General features: G+C 38.0%; 1 protein-coding gene and 1 pseudogene across 2 annotated transcripts in view; one reads left to right on the top strand and one right to left on the bottom strand.

The window, feature by feature from the left end:
- The window catches only part of Erap1 (endoplasmic reticulum aminopeptidase 1), a 27113-nt gene continuing 9649 nt past the window's right edge, over positions 1-17464 (top strand). The window contains exons 1-11 of one of the 2 annotated variants that reach the window (XM_076856984.2): positions 1-113; positions 3235-3772; positions 6086-6224; positions 8780-8914; positions 10019-10139; positions 10913-11067; positions 11557-11670; positions 13114-13245; positions 14334-14465; positions 14599-14670; positions 16532-16680. In XM_076856984.2, coding sequence (XP_076713099.2) covers positions 3252-3772; positions 6086-6224; positions 8780-8914; positions 10019-10139; positions 10913-11067; positions 11557-11670; positions 13114-13245; positions 14334-14465; positions 14599-14670; positions 16532-16680 — 1670 coding nt within the window. In that variant the 5' untranslated portion in view covers positions 1-113; positions 3235-3251. Of the gene's footprint in view, positions 114-3234; positions 3773-4329; positions 4359-6085; positions 6225-8779; positions 8915-10018; positions 10140-10912; positions 11068-11556; positions 11671-13113; positions 13246-14333; positions 14466-14598; positions 14671-16531; positions 16681-17464 lie in introns of those variants that run through there. The other variant, XM_076856985.2, reaches the window with a different exon arrangement.
- LOC143400013 (large ribosomal subunit protein eL21 pseudogene) lies at positions 14778-16339 on the bottom strand (annotated as a pseudogene).

A 17464-nucleotide genomic window follows, 5' to 3' on the forward strand; every position in this document is an offset into this window, starting at 1 on the left:
GGTCTTGCTTCAGGCAGGGGATCCGTCGCGTCCCTCCACTCCCGCCCGCAGCTGCCGGGACTCCACTTTCACTTTCGGTCCCCGGGCTGCAGGCAGGCAGCGGTGGCGCGAGGGTGAGTCGATCTGTCCCGATCCCCAGGCAGGCCGCGAGTGTCTGGGGTGGGCTGGCAGGGAGCGAGCTGCGGAGCCGAGGAGGGAGCGATCAGGACTTTTTTCCTGAACTTGCCGGGAGGCGGGAGGACAGAGGCGCGGGGAGGAGGGTGAGCCCGGGCTGGGCTGGGCTGGGTTGGGCCGGAGTCAGCGGGGACCACTGCGGGTGGACGAAGAACCCACCTGTACGCTCCCTTGCCACCCGGAGAAGGCGGGGACGCGCGGCCGGCGGGTCGCCCTGCTCGCCGCTCGGCAGGCCGCGCTGTGGTCGGGCTGGCTGGAGCCGCGCTGGGCGCTCCGCCTCGCTGCTGGAGTTCTGCCAGCCACAGTGTCTGCTCCACTAAGCTGGAGGTCATAGAGGGGCGGGGTTAGGCCATGGAGGACGCCTTGCTGGTACTTGCCAGAGAACAGAACTTGGCTTTGGGTGAACAACCGGGAAGATGATAGGGGTTTAGTGAGATGGGGAGCTATATGTGTCCTAAGGTTAGTTTCCTCCCTGTTTCTGCTATACTACTTCTTTTTTTAGTACCAGGAATTGAACTCCTGGGGCACTCGACCACTGAGCCACATCCCCAGTCCTATTTTGTATTTTAGTTAGAGACAGGGTCTCACTGAGTTGCTTAGTGCCTCTCAGTTGCTGAGGCTGGCTTTGAACTCGTGATTCTCCTATCTCAGCCTTCCAAACTGTTGAGATTACCCGCATGCGCCACCTTGCCTGGCTCTCCTGTACTTCTTAACAGCAATTTCTTTGACTTTAGCCGGGTTTTATTTCGATAAAACTCTCCTGTTCGAGCAATTGAGAGTTTCCTTCTGAGGTTGGGGATTAAATTCAGTGGCACAGGGCTTACCTAGCACCCTCCAGGCCCAGAGTTGGGTCCTGGGCCCTTGGGGGAGAGGTGAGAGGATTTTCCTTCTTGGCCCTTCCTGGCCAGTAGGCCTTCAGGTTAATTTTTTTAAAGAGGAAGGGAAAAGCAACACTTCCTTATGCTTATGGTTCGGCTTCTTTGTATAGACCACATTTAAAATAAACGCTGTTTTCTATTAAGTACCCAGAATATTTATTCTCGATTTAGGATGTGGTCAACAGTTGAAAAAACTAACAACAACAAAAACAAACAACAAACTTTATATACTAAGTAGTGGCACATTTTTAGGTAGACCTAAATAGAAAAATTCAAAGTGATACAAAATTTAAATCATTTGCCAGGAGTGGCAAGCTGTTTTCAGTGCTTGTTAACTTCATTGTTCAGAAACTTCAGAAGCAAGTTCATTGTTCCTTTGATGCTCTATTTTACATTCTGTAGTGTCCCATAAAGGGAAGCCGAAAATAATTGAATCAGTTGCCACTGATGAGTAGGAAAAGTCAGAATCACCAAAGCAGCCCAACAAAATAAGTTGTTAGATTTCCAGGTCCCGAAGTAAAGCTCACAGAGCCTGTTGCACTTGCGGGAGGACACTGATTGTGAAAGAGGCTTTAATTTGACCAGATGTCAAAAGAAAATACTTTTTGAAACTGTAAAGGAGTACACAGTGAAGTATAAGAAAGTCCTTTAAAACCTTATCTCTGGGCTCTAAACTCATGAATTTCCTCCCGAATATTACAGATGTTATAAATTAAACATTTAACAAAATGAACCTGAGCCACTTCTCTCTTTTGAGTCTGTTCCACTCTCCATCTCAAAAAAAGGCATCTATGACTACCATATGTGCATTCTAGAAATACAGCAGCCACCCCTGAAAACTGTTCTCTATTTTCCCACTTCCAATCTACCCTAAATATAGATGAATATACCCCCAGAACTGTCCCTCTTCCTTTTTCTCCTTCATCCCAGTATAAGACACTACTTTGCGAGGACTGCTTTTGAACTAGTCTCTTGCCTTCATTCTTGCTGCTTTCCACTCTTCATATAACAGCCAGGGTGATTTATTAAAATGTGAATTGTATCTTAAGATTTAGCTCCAAACCCTTCCACTGGCTTCTCATTACACTGATGATACCATTCTAAATCCACACAGGCATATAGGTTGTGTGGTGCTCTGGCCTCTACTAACCTCTCCAGGCACACCTCTCCCACTGTGTGCTGTATTTCAGATTCACTAACCTTTGAATCCAGTGTTTTCTTCTGCCTTAGCCTGCAAGTATGCTTTCTTTCCCTCTGACTGGAACATGCTACCTCCCCAATTTCTTAGTTAACTTGTTTTTGTGCTATAACTTTCAACTAACTCCTTAAATTATTCTTGGTTTCATAAGTATTAAGTTAACTTTTGGCCTGAAAATCTGAGGAAGGTTCTAATCTGATTAAAGATTACTATTAGGGATACCTGCCTTTTCCCTTACTATTCAGCATCTCGGTGTCCTCCCTGTACTTCCTGTTTTAGGAATTCTTGACCCTGTGAGGCTTGCTGGGATCTTATGCCTGATTTCCACAGTCAGGCTTAGAAGTCCAGATTCTTTCTTTCTCTGCTTTCCCTGCTTCGTGGTGTAGACACCTCACCTTTGCTCAGGTACTTGAACTTCAAAGCTGGAATGTTGAAACTGAAACAAATTATGGAAAGTTGCAGGGACAGTGGGGACCTCAGTCTAGTGGTAGCTGCAACAGTGCTAGCTTCTGCTAGCAGAAGAGCATCTTCCTCTGAGGTCCAGTGTTGTTGAAGAGCAACCTCTTGAACAGAATATTGTCTGAAATGATTCTGTTTGTCCATCTTTGTCTGCTTTGTGAAAGTACTTTCCCAAATGTCTTGCACCCCTGGGACTTATTCATTGAGCTACTCCAGATCTTCAAAATTGTTTTTTTTTTTTTTCCTGGCTACATCAACCAGAGCTTATTTGATTTCTTTCAACCAAGAACATTGACAGAGTTAAACTTTGAAAGCCAAATGATACTTTCTAATATGTGTTAAGATTGTTACTAACCATAAACTTCTTCCCTTTGTGAATTAGTAATATAGGGAAGGTAATTTTACTTTCAAGAAAACTTTTGGAAGTGTATGTCTATATCTGTTAATATTGGATAGATAAATTCTGATACTATGCTGTCTTGACAACATATTAATGACTTTTCATTTTGGTCCTTGTGCCCATAGGTAGTTTGAGCAAGAAGATGGTGTCTCTGCCCCTCCCATGGCCACTTACAAGCATGTTATTTCTACTTTCCTCACTCTTGACTCTGACAACTCCTTCATGGTGTCAGAACAATGATGCTACATCTCCAAAAGCAAGCGATGGGACGCCATTTCCTTGGAATAAAATGCGACTTCCTGAGCATGTCATCCCAGTTCATTATGATCTTATGATCCATGCAAACCTCAGCACGCTGACTTTCTCAGGATCCACAGAAATAGAGATCACAGCCAGCCAGCCCACCAGTACCATCATCCTGCATAGTCACCGCCTGCAGATATCCAAGGCCACTCTCAGGAAAGGAGCTGCCTTGGAGAGGGCATCTGAAGAGCTGCTGAGGGTCCTGGAGTATCCCCCTCACGAACAAATCGCACTTCTGGCTCCGGAGCCACTCCTCACAGGACTCCCATACACAGTAACCATTGACTTTGCTGGCAATCTGTCTGAGAGTTTCCATGGGTTTTATAAAAGCACCTACAGAACCAAGGAAGGGGAAGTGAGGTGATTTAAAATGTTTTAAGCTTCAAGTGCCGCCTGCTCTAAATCCCTTCTTTGTTTCTTTCTTTTTTTAAATGTTTTGTTTGTTTATTTTTATGGGGTGCTGAGGATTGAACCCAGTACCTCACAGGTGTGAGGCAAGCACTCTGCCACTGAGCCACAGCCCCAGATTTTATATCAAAATCCATTATATCTGATGGGTTGTCTTTTAAAACCTCCTCTTTATTGTTAAACTCACGTGAGTTTTGTTTTTACATTTTTCTTTGTGGCATTAAAAATGGCCAGTGTTTTTTTTTTTTCCCCTTGCTCTTTAAAATCTCATTTTTATTCTATTTTGATCATTTTTCTTTCCACCAGCTTAATCAGAACAAATAGTAATTTGTTTCATTAGATTTCTGAGACTACTGAACATTTTAAATTCTTTTGGGTACACATTAGTTTCCTAGGGCTGTTGTCACAAAGTACCAACAACTATGTGTCTTATAAAAAAAAAAAAAAAGCCAAAGAAAAAAAGACACTTATTTATCAGTTTTGGAGGATGGATGTCTGAAATCAAGGTGTCTGCAGGCCCATGTTTTCTCTGACTCAGGTACAACCCTTCTTTCCTCTTCCTAGCCCTGATGGTGGCCGTTGATCCTTGTGGCCATTGAGCTTCATCTTATTGCTCCATCACTGCTCTGTTGTCACACGGACACTTCCATTATCCTTCAGAACACCAGTCATATTGGATTAATGTTCAGCCTGATGGCCTCTTTCTAACTTTATTAAATCTGAAAAGACCCTGTTTTCAAATAAGGTCATGTTTGCAGAGACTAGGGGTTTGAACGTCAGTATATCTTTCTGGAGTCACAATTCGACTCATAACAGCCCATTAGAGGAAAGATTTTTTTGAAGCTAGAGGCATTCAACCATTGAGCCTATTTTTGTATTTTATTTAGACATAGGCCTCAATGAGTTGCTGAGCCTGGCTTTGAACTTGCAATCCTCCTGCCTCAGGCTCCCGAGCCTCTGGGATTATAGGCATGTACCACCATGCCTGGCTTTTAAATATTTTTACCTCAACTAAAATAGTTTACAGAGCTCCATTACCTTGCTTTGGTTCTGCTTTTAAGAAAATATATATTTGGGGAAATTTTACACTAAACTTTAAAATCAAATTTTCATTGTTAGTAAGTTACATTAATTTTATATTATTTTATCAAGTAAAAATTAGCTGCTACCAAAAAGAATTGTGTGTGTGTGTGTGTGTGTGTGTGTGTGTGTGTGTATGTGTATGTATGTATACATTACTGGAGAAAATGTATGTATACATTACTGGAGAAAAATATTTTTTATTTTGAGACAGAGTCTTGCTAAATTGCCTAGTCTGGGCTTGAACTTGCAACCCTCTGTTTCAGCCTCCTGAGTAGCTGGGATGACAGACATGTGCCACTGTGCCTGACCCAAAAATATTTTTTTATATTTATATATGGGATAAAATGTATTTTATATTTTTATATGGGATAAAATTTATCCCATAGTCCCCAGAGATAATTATTTCTGTTATAAGAAACTTATCTCTGGATATGCCTAAATGTTATTTTATGTAAATGGAATTATGTTATATTTTCTGTTTACAAGGGAGTTTTTAAAATTTAATACATTGAGAAGATGTTTTATATCAATGACTGTCACTGTACATCATTTTAATAACTATTAAAATATATGTTTATATGTTAATTTATTTAGCTAATCTCCCATGTATGGAAATTGTTTCCCACTTTTCATTATCAGCAACACTTTGATGAAATCTATAAATCATTTCTTTACAATAAATGCCTATAAGTAAAGTTGGTAAGTCAAAGAATCTCCAAAGTGATGGATATCCCTTGTTATACCTTTACATTCCTCATTAATATGTTTATTAGCAATCTTTTTAGAGCAAAAGACCCTTAATTTTTATTACTTTATTAAGACAGTTGAGCAGCTTTCGATATATTTTGTAAATAACTTGTCGGTTCTTGTTTTGTGAATTGCCTGTTTAGTCAGAGATTCCACTTGCTCATTGGATATTTTCTTACTAATTTTTAAGTGTTCACTATCTTTTAAGGCTCTTAACTCTTCCTAATGTGTTTTTCTAGACATTTCCCTGGTTTTTTACTTCTCTTTTAATTTAGTTTGTAAGAGGTTTTGTCATACTAATATTTTAAAAATATTCATTTACTAGTGAAATCCACTAATCTTATGTTAACTTCAGGAATTAAAAAGCAGACAAAAACCTATTTTGGAGCTCTTAGTGTATCATACTTAATTTTATTTTCCTTGTCATGATTTCAGGGTACTTGCATCAACCCAGTTTGAACCAACTGCAGCTAGAATGGCCTTCCCCTGCTTTGATGAACCTGCCCTCAAAGCGAATTTCTCGATCAAGATCCGAAGGGAGCCAAGGCACTTGGCTATCTCCAACATGCCATTGGTGAGTCTGAACTCCTGCATATTGGCTCACAGAAAAGTCTGTTGCTTCTTCTGGGACTTGCATTACCCCAATAACAGTTAACAGTGGAGTTTCTTTTATTCCATGACAGATAGTTGCTAACTTTTCCTTTCCATTTTCAATGCATGTTTTTGTTTTAAGCTACAGTTCATTTATAGTCAAAGAAAAAATTGCCCCTAAAAATTCCAAGGTTTCAGTATTAATGCCATTCCAGGTTATCAATGCTGATAGGAAGGAAACTTTAAGTACTTTGGGTCAGGTTGCAATGACAACGACCTCCACAAAGCTCTTTCATCCTCATCTTCTCATATGATCTTGTGACAGTATTTTAAAGAAAATACTTTGTCAAATAAGGCCACGTTTCTAGTATAAACCCATTTTTAAATAATATCCATTTACAATATACTAATAATAACTATATAATTTATAAGTGTATGCGCAAAGTTGGGCAGACAGAAAAGTAATCTTTTCAGAATGTTACAATGCTGAAGGTAGATAATGATAATAGATAGCTTAGCTGCCTTAAGAGAAGCCATTATCCTCCAATGCGCACAGCACTCCTGGTTTTTGAAAGTAGCCAGAAGATGACTATGCCAAAGGACTGAAACTACTCATTAAGTACCATTATCTCTTGATTCTGGAAGCTTGGATAAGCATCTGCCAGCTGTCCTTCTGCAGATGGTGCACACCAGCTCCTGGATGTACATTGTTTTGTTCAGAAATGTTCGTCAAGGACAAGACTCGGTGGAATGGCCTTTGCCTAGAGACTTAAAGACTGTCCAGCTTTATCCCTATGACAGGGAAGCAATATCTTAGCATGAAGAGACACTGAGCACCGGAGACCTTAAAATTCTCAACCTTAAACTCTATCCACCTTTAAATATCTTGAAGATCACTTTCTAACAAAATTCTGGCCCCTGAAAGGCTGTTCTCCATACAAGGCACTCTTCTGCAAACTCAGATCAGCTGAGAACTTTGTTCCTCTTCCCAATTTTGGACATAAAAAAATAAGAAACAATTATTCCACTTTCCAAATACAAATTTGAGATAGAAAATATGCCTTTCAAGTTAAAATCTTCTTGCCCAAGCAGTACTTGGGCATTGCTTCCTGAAAGAGGAATGCATAAGGAGTAGCAGTTCTAGAAGAATAAAGGAAAAGACATAGGATGGAGATGTGCGAGAGACTGAAAGAGCAAGCAGAGTTAGTGGAGAAATCCCACTAACTGCAGACCTGCAGAAAGAAGGCGAAGAGCTCTGGACACTCTACAAAGATGCTGGAGTCTAGTCATGGATATGCAGGACCCACCTGTGGAGGACAGAAATATCTCCAATGCAATTTTGCCCCTTTGACAGGAAAGCCTGGGACAGATAGAATATGATAGGGGTGGCCTGACCTCTGGCTACAGATGTAAAGCTTAGGGGAAGGAAAAGGGGACATTTTTGGAGATTGGAAAATCAAATATTGTATACCACTGAAACATTGCAGTGTTCAGGAAGTAAGCAGGAATTAATCACGTTTAAATTTGAATTAGTATAATCAGGTTGCCATCCTGATAGCCCAACATCAAAAATGGATATTTTGGTTGGGAGTATGTAGAAGGCATTTGAAAATAAAAGATAATTTGGGATCCTTAAAGAGTAAATCCAGCTTGTGTAGAAGAATTGGTTTAGACGACTGAGAGGTGAGAAGAAGGTATATGGCTAGGGCTGGTGTGTATAACAAGAAGGACAGGGTATACAAATATGGGCAGGTATGGGATTACAGGAAAATTGTTTGTTGACATGATTTCCCCAGACTAATTATGACTTTTTTTTTCCCCCTCTACAAGATCCTACCTCAATACTTCCTGTCGCTGAGGTGTTAAGACTTTCTCCTTTGATCTTAAACTGCTACCCCAATCAAGCCCACTCCAGCTGCAAGGGGTTGTGCTTAAAAGGCTGATTGAGCTTAAAAGCTGATTCCAGTGAGACATATCTGAGTTTGGGAGGGACTTTACAGATCCTCATGGGCACAGTTCATTTCCATTTGTATAGAAAACAGAAGCTCTTTTTTGGTAGGACACGGTTATGTATTTGCCTAGTGAAGAGTATATTAGACATTGCATTTCTCAATAATTAGGGACAAGTGGACCACATCTTGGTAAAACCAGAAGATTCAGTTTTGTTTTGTCCCAAATACATGTTATAAACTAACATGTATTAAATAAGAGTTAGTTTGCAATCATCTGGGTTACTTGGAAGAAGTTAAGGGTTGATGATTGCACAATTTAAGGAGTATACTAAAAACTACTGTATTATATATTTTAAAGAAGTGAATTTTGTAGTAGGTGAATTGTATCTCAATAAAAAAATTGAGTCAAATGGTCTGACTTTAATATCTAAATTATAATAGATATTAGGTAGAGAAGTTTTGAAGTAACTGTAGAAATATCATGTCATATACATTTGATATTATATCTGGTGATTAGGGAAATTTCTCTTATGTGTTCAGTGTTTTGAATTGAATTATTTGGTAATATGATTTACTCTGATTTTAGGTGAAATCTGTGACTATTGCTGAAGGACTCATAGAAGACCATTTTGATGTCACTGTGAGGATGAGCACTTACCTGGTGGCCTTCATTATTTCAGATTTTGAGTCTGTCAGCAAGATGACCAAGAGTGGAGTGAAGGTGAACCTGTGATTGATGCATAGGTTGACCACGCTGTCCTTGTTTGCCTGGCTAACCTTGTTTTAAAACTGGAAGCCCTGGATCCTGGGAAATCCCTTAATTTTGGGCAAGGATAGTTGTTGGCTCTGTTATCACAAATGTTCCTTTTTTATGTTTGCTTCTGGGGATTGAACTCTCAGGAATGGTTTTCCACTGAGCTATACTCTAGTTCTTTTTTATTTTTTATTTTGAGATGGGGTCTACCTTAGTTGCTTAGAATCTCACTAACTCACTGAGGCTGACCTCACACTTGTGATCCTTCTGCCTCAGCCTCCAGGCCATTAGGATTACAGACCTGTGATATGGTGCCCAGCTACAGATATTCATTTTTATAGTGAGGCTGGGGATATAGCTCAGTGGTAGAGTACTCACCTAGCATGTGTGAGGTCCTGAGTTTGAGCCTCAGTAACACACAACACACACACACACACACACACACACACACACACACACACAAATAGAAATGAAGATTAAAACTACATCAAGCTACCATTTTGGGGGCTGGGGATATAATTTAGTGGTAGAGCACTTGCCTAGCATGCACCAAGTCCTGAGTTTGATACTCAGTACTAAAAACAAACAAACAAACAACAACAACAACAACAACAACAACAAAAACAACACTCAATTTACACATTTTAAAGAAGTAAAATCTTAAGTTTCAAAAGGAGCAAAAAACCAGTTAGTAGTAAATCCAGGTGGATCAGGCCAGGCCAAACTCTCTGTGTTTATTAGAACCTCGCAGTAAAAATGAACATCTGTAGTTAGGCACCAGCTGCAGTTCTCTGCAGAATTCAGAAGTTGCTGCTTTCACTTTGTTTTTGGCCTTTGAGTATTCCTTTCTTTTTTGACCACCTTATGAACACATTTAAAAAGATACTTTGTAAATATTATGCAGCATTTGTAGTTGTTTTCAGAAAGGAAGTCAGCATGAAATTTCTAATTGTCTTCTTTAATACTGACAATCGTATCCAACTGTAGGAAGCCATTGATGTCAGTCTTCTCTACAGTTGTAGGGAGAAGCCACTATGATATTTGAATATCTTTCTGTGCCTTTCTCTCTAGGTTTCTGTGTATGCTGTGCCTGACAAGATAAATCAAGCAGATTATGCATTGAATGCTGCAGTGACTCTTCTGGAATTTTATGAGGATTATTTCAGCATACCATACCCTTTACCCAAACAAGGTAGAGGTTTCACACAGATATTTCAAGGTGGCATTTGATGACCCCAGTCATTGATTATATTTTTTCCATTGGCTCACCCCATGGTTCTCTAGCCGCTCCTCATGTCCTCAAAACCCCAGCGTTAAACATCAGATGGATCCTTCTTATCACCTCTCCTCTGATTGATAAAATAAACTTCTAATGATAGTAAAAGCAAATCTCAATACAGTTCTTGAGGCATGTGGCATGGGAACTACTTTGCCTTCTGATATTATTAGCCAGCAGATAGTAGAGGGCAAAGGCTGTTTTTTTTTTTTTTTTTAATTGGTACATGCTTAGCAAGTATATAGAAGGTGCTCGATAAATTTTTTTGAGTGAACAAATTTACACAAGTTTAAGAGATTCTGCATTTTATTTCTTATACAATACCTTAAAACTATAGTGTCTTTGAGTTTTGAGTTATATGTGTGTGTCTTAGGTATTCAAAATAGAATGGATTACTGAGGTACTTGTTCAGATTACTCAGCCCCAAAATTCATGGTCAGAAAGCTAGAAATAGAGTCAAAAGATCTGAGACACAGTTTAGCTTGGTCATGTTGGAAGAAAAATGACTCCGAGTCACTGAGTGCCTTTTTCTCCGTTAAGAAGGGTTCTTCCTATTGGGAGTTCCATATTTCTGCACAAGCAGCTCAGTTTTTCTTTTGGTCCTAACTTTCATCCATTCTGATGCTTAACGTGTTGGGGGAATGTGCAGCTTTGTGATTGGTAATACATTGTACTACTTCCTTCCCAAGATCTTGCAGCTATTCCTGACTTTCAGTCTGGTGCTATGGAAAACTGGGGACTGACAACATACAGAGAATCTGCACTGTTGTTTGATGCAGAAAAATCTTCTGCATCCAGTAAACTTGGTATCACAATGACCGTGTCCCATGAACTTGCCCACCAGGTATACAACCTCAGACACTCTTCTTAAAAAGTATAGTTAAAGACTGGGATTGTGGCTCAGTGATAGAGCACTTGCCTACCATGTGTGAGGTACTGGGTTCGATTCTCAGCACTGCATACAAATAAATAAATAAGATAAAAAATTTCATCAACAACTAATAAAAATATCTTTTTAAAAAACATAGTTAAATGTTTATATTGCTTTTGTGGGACATATGAAGCAATTCATTTATTTTTAGTTTTTCTCTTTTCTGCCATAGGAAAATAATTTCTTTAATAAAGTTTCATGTTTCTTAATGCATATTGAAAAGTTTTCATTTATATTTTGATAAAACATTTGTTATATAAATACATTTTAGTATTCATAAACAGACTTAGACATTTAAAATATTTCTTTCTAAGTGTGTTGTGTTTCTGTCTGCCATTATAGGTAAGTTAATCCAGGCTTCTTAGAAATGTGTGAATGAGTTGAACTGTGCTTTTCTTTCAGTGGTTTGGGAACCTTGTTACAATGGAATGGTGGAATGACCTTTGGCTAAATGAGGGATTTGCCAAGTTTATGGAATTTGTGTCTGTCAGTGTGACCCATCCTGAGCTCAAAGTTGTGAGTTGTTATTTATGTTTTTGCATGTGAGATTAATCTGTGGATTTGTTCACTGCTTCTGGAAATATTTTCTAATATTTGATTATAGAATTTATAGAAATATTTCATGAATAAGTATCTTGGAAGCTTAGATATGAATCACATTTCAAAAATGCTAGTGAACTTTCAATATTTATCACAGACTAATTTTTAAACTTAAGTGTTGATCCCTGATGTTATGAAATTAAGTGTTAAATTGTATCTGCCCTTAATATAAAAAGATAGAAATAACGATGGTCTAAATGTTCCATATCATTTTTTCAACTTGTAGGTTGCTAGTTATAGAAGTATTTATTGTTATTATCTCAACAAAACCCTTCTTGGAAAATCACAAGTTATACTGAGTATCAGATACATTCTCAGATTACAAACTTTATGCTTTGGAACTGCTGTTTATTTATTTTAAAAATCATATGTTACACTTGAGAAAATCACATGGTAATTTTGGTAAATTAAAATGAACTATTTTATGTAAAAAAAAATCTTTACCCTACTACAGTTCTTTTCTTTTATGTATATTCACTACTTTCCATTTCCTCTCACAATTTACTTATACATAGTTAAAATAGAAAGTACATATACCTCTACTTTAATGGGTCATAAAAATATTCCTATTTTTATAATAACCTTCAATAATAAAAATTATTATGAATGCATGTTAGTCAATTGAGTTAATGTGCCATATAAAGTTAAGGCTGGAATTTGTTCTCTATATTTTTCTTTAACTATATGGTTTTAAAGCTAAATATGTCTGTTTCTAAATAGTACAGATGATTAATGGAAATGTTGAATCACTTAACATCTTACTTTCTTGTTTGGCTACAGGTGGATGATTTTCTTTTTAGAATAATATGAAATTTTCTTTATTCTAAAATGATATGTATTTAAAATGAATAAAGTCTAAAATAATTTTATTTTCCTGTAATAGGAAAATAATTTCTTTAAAGCATAGTTTCATAATGCATATTTGAAAAATTTTTCACTTTTATTTTGATAAAACATTTGTTCTATAAATACATGTTAATATTCATAAATAGACATTAGATGTTTAAAGGATTTCTTTTTGCGTGTATTATGTTTCTGGCTGCCATTATAGATAACAGTTTAATCTTGTCTCCATAGAAATGTGTGAATGAGCTGAGCTGTGCTTTCCTTTCAGTGATTTGGGAACTAGTCAATATGGATTGATGACTTAAAATGGTCACATAAAATCACTGTTTTGTGGACTCTCTTTAGAAAGCATAATCATTCTGTCTTATTTCATAAATACTAGAAATATGGAGTATTTTGGCACAAAATTGGAAATGTAGACCTGTGAGCTCAGATCAAACCTTCCTCCTTTCATAATTTTAAATGTAAGTCATAGATGATGTTTTCTTTCTTTGTTTTTTTCTGCCTTAATAGGAAGATTATTTCTTTGGCAAGTGTTTTGATGCAATGGAGGTTGACGCATTGAATTCTTCACACCCTGTGTCCACACCTGTGGAGAATCCTGCTGAGATTCGAGAGATGTTTGATGATGTGTCTTATGAAAAGGTAAAAATGGATTGTATAGGTACAGGGTTTTTTTCTTTTTCTTTTTGTAAGGGAATAGTTTGTACACTAAACTTACTAAAACTGGAGTGAAGAGGTCATAGGTAAAGCTGTTTTTTTTTTTTTTTTTTTGTAAAAAATCCAGATTGCTGCTTTTCTTAAGAAAAGAAAAAGGGATTTGGCCAACACTGGGCCTGTATTTCCTTTGGCAACATAAACTGGAGCTAAGTGGTGGCTCCTTCTTTCCAGGATCAAGGCTCTGTATTTCCACTTCACTTCCATCCCCAACTCTATAGTCTTCTCCTCACTGAGACTGAGAATGTGTTGCCATTTGTCCTGGTGTTTGTCTGTAGTTGTAGCAAACACAGCAGTATTTCTTATTTACATGTCTCCATCAAAAGTGCAGGGAAGGAAAAAAAAACATAATGTAAAAGACTATGCTCTTAGACACATTCCCTCATTTATTCCATCTGTCATTTGTCACTGGAAATATCCGAGTTTGTGACTTATGATCTATGGCAATGAGGATTAAGCGGGGAAGACAGCTTTTTACAATTACAGAGTACCTGGGAATTGTCTTGCCCCACTCTCCTAGTTACTCCTTCAGTCCTCTGTGCTCAAGGCTGCCTGGGCTCCCTCTCTATAGTTGCCCACCATTCCTCTATAGTTGGCACCTACTCCTGTTTTTATCTCTGGAGCTCCATCCCTTGTGGTACCTGCCTCTCCCACTCATGCCTTGGAGTGACAGTGGGAGAGCTAGGTAGTGGATCAGAGTGCAGTGTTTACTCTGCATCCTCATCCACTCACACTGAATAAAGGGTGCTAGCAGTTAATTCTGATTTGCCCCAAGGTAAGCTTGGCTACATAGAAAATAACATCCCCAGTGAGTCTGGAGCATTAAAAAAATCACATTAGACAAATCTGTTTTCTGGGCACCTCAAAGGTTAATTCACTTACTCTGTTTCACAAACTGCCATCATTAAAAATGTTACTGTGGCTGCTTTCTAAAAGAATTATGGCAAAAAAAAAAAAAAAAAGGGTGGGGGGGTTCTACCAAACTACATGTAACAATTGTTTCTATATCTTTTCAGGGAGCTTGTATTCTGAACATGTTAAGGGATTATCTAAGTGCGGATGCATTTAAAAGTGGAATTGTGCAGTATCTCCATAAGTATAGTTACAAAAACACAAAGAATGAGGACCTGTGGAATAGCATGGCAAGCGTGAGTGTGCATTTGATTGTCTCCATACTTGGGATGGACAGGTTTTTCATCTTGTTTTGTTTTGTCTTCTCCTTCTGAGAAGAACCATGAGCATTTTCTACAGAAGTGTGATGTGCTTGGTTTTGGTGTTTAGATTTGTCCTATGGATGGCTCACAAACAATGGATGGTTTTTGCTCTAGAAGTCAGCATTCCTCTTCAACCTCAGTAAGTGTCTAAATCTGTACATGTTCTCCTGAGCACGTTGTCTAACTTCATTTTTTTTTAAAGAAAATAATTCATATAGTCCATGAGCCTTTATTTTTCTACATTTGTTATGCCATGAATTCATAGGGAATAGGTTCCACCACCTCAGGCTCCTTTCCATTTGTTCTCCCTAAATGTACTTCTCTGGGTGGTTTGGGCGGGCGCTTCAGCTGAACCCAGGTACCTTTCTCTTTGGCTTCCTTCTTTTTCTGATCATTTTCCTTTATACATTTCAGGAAGCTGTCTCAGCTCTTAGAGTGCTTAATATGCTCAATATGCACATTAATTCTCTTGGCAAGAATCTTGCCCTTAACCTGCTTATTCACAAAAAGGCCAACAGCATTCTGGGTAACATTGTAGACTCTCCCAGTTTTGCCATGATAACATTTGTGGGGCATTCCTTTCTAAACACTCCCTTAAAGTCTACAATATCACCTTTCTTGTAGAGTCACATATATGTGGCCAAAGGAACAACTCCATGTTTACTAAAAGGCCTAGAGAACATAAATGGGGTTCCTCTCCTCTTTCCTTTGTTTTCACCATTTTGGCAAATTACTGGAAGATGACAGTTCCAGCTGAAAAGAAGCTCTAACTTGATATTTTTTGAAGGATATTAGCTCTGTGTCAAACTTTATGAATTCCCTGATTATCTTCCTTCAATCTAATGCCACCAAACTCAGCCTTTTACAGTTTTCTTAAGTGTCTATACAGGAGGGTGGCACAGCCTTCTTTGGTGATAATTGTCACTGATACTAATTTCTTTCATTTCCCTCTGTGTAAAGCAGTTTCTTTGGTAGATTGAGATGCAGTGTATTAGTCAGGAGACAATGACAGTCATTCCAGGCTCTGCACTATTGAAAAAACAAATAATGGCAATGGGATTCTTGAACATTTACTGTATATCAGGCATATGCTAAGCATGTATGTGTATTATCTCCTTTACTTTTCACAACAAACTCATGATCCAAGCATCATCACTATCTTTATATGTGGGAATATGAAATCCAAAGGCATATGGTCGATAAATTGCAGAGCAAGGATGTGAATTTAGATCCAACTCATGTTTTTTTTTTTTTTTTTTTACTGCTGCACTATAAAGTATTTATAACATTTGAGTAACAAAATGGTTTGATTATTTATCTGGACTTGTGGAATATTTTCATAGGCAAATCACTTATGGGTGAATCTGGAAATTCAACAAAATTTTATCTATTCTATTTTTGTTTTCTTGGCTTTTTAAAAATAGACTGCTTTATTCAAGTTTCTAGATTTATCCTGTGGCATATTTTATCCTTTTACTAGCTCTTAAATCTTTTCTTAAAAAGCTTTTTTAGTATCCAAGAATGTATTCCCTTTTGAACTTATGACATGAGCATCTCTGTGTTATCACTTTGGAAGCATAGGCTCTTGGGTGAATGCTTTTTCCGTCCTTGCTTGTCTGAGAACCTGCATAATTATGTAGGTATTGAAAATCTGGTCACTTCCTCTCCCTTCTCTCCCTTCATTGATTCATTTTTGTGCCTGCTTGGTGTCAAGGCTATGTCAGCCCCAGGTTATACCCAGCAGACCCAGATATGCTACCTGCCAGGACATAATTGTAGTGGAGGAGACTGAAAAGTACACAGTCCATGCTGTAACAGATGTGCCATGTTGGGAACACTGGGGTAAGGGAGCCAGGGCAGGAGGCTGGAGAGTAGAGGAAGGGATCAGGGCTCACAGAGGAGATTGTCAGTTGGTAGCAACCCTTTGAATGCAGGCTGGCCTGCTTTCTTAGGTTTGGGTCTAAGTGTGGAATGCATCTAACTTTTTCTGTATAATTCAGCACTGGCATCAGGAAAGTGTGGATGTGAAAACCATGATGAACACCTGGACACTGCAGAAGGGCTTTCCCCTGATAACCATCACAGTAAGAGGGAGGAACATACACATGAAGCAAGAGCACTATATGAAGGGATCTGACTCAGAAACTGGGTAATGTTCATGGAATGAAATTCATTTTGTTACCTAGGTAACATCTACCTGATAGGATAAAAATCTTACTTTTGGAAAAATGCCTTTACCTCTATTGCTAAAGTATTTCAGTGGGATCTACATGTCCTATAAAGTTGGCTTATACTTCCTATCTTCCTGAAAGGATAAGGAGGCTTTATACCTTGGTTAATCTTGGTTAAGCTGATATTAAATAATTACTTTAACATGCTCATGTTTTTTTAGTTTAATAGGATGTACTTTCTAGTAACTGGCTTGAAATCAACTGTGATCTAAGCACCTGCTGCTGAATTTCAACAGGGTTTGGCATTTAGGTTGGTGCAAGGAGAAAAGAACTTAGATTATTTCTGGGAATTATGAGAGACCTGATTCTTTTCTTTGGAAGTCCAAGTTAAATCCTGGAAATGGTCAGCTTAATGCCACAGAAGAATATAAGTAAAAATGAGATGCTACAATTTGATTGACAATGGATGGACATTATGTAAAAATATTTGTTTTATCTTGAAATAATTTCATGCTTATGGAAATGTTGCAAGAATAGTGCCAAGAATTTCCATATATGGTTTACCAAGATTTATGTTAACTCTATACATATGATATATATGTTTTTTGAACTGTTTGAGAGCAAGTTGGAGACATGATACCCCTTTGCCCCTAAGTATTTGTATAGTATTTACAAAAAAACAAAAACATTCACTATATAATCATAATATAATTATCAAAATTAGTAAATCAACTTGACACAATACTTTTATTTAAACTCTAA

This window comes from Callospermophilus lateralis, chromosome 5, assembly GCF_048772815.1.
Source record: "Callospermophilus lateralis isolate mCalLat2 chromosome 5, mCalLat2.hap1, whole genome shotgun sequence".
Taxonomy (NCBI): domain Eukaryota; kingdom Metazoa; phylum Chordata; class Mammalia; order Rodentia; family Sciuridae; genus Callospermophilus; species Callospermophilus lateralis.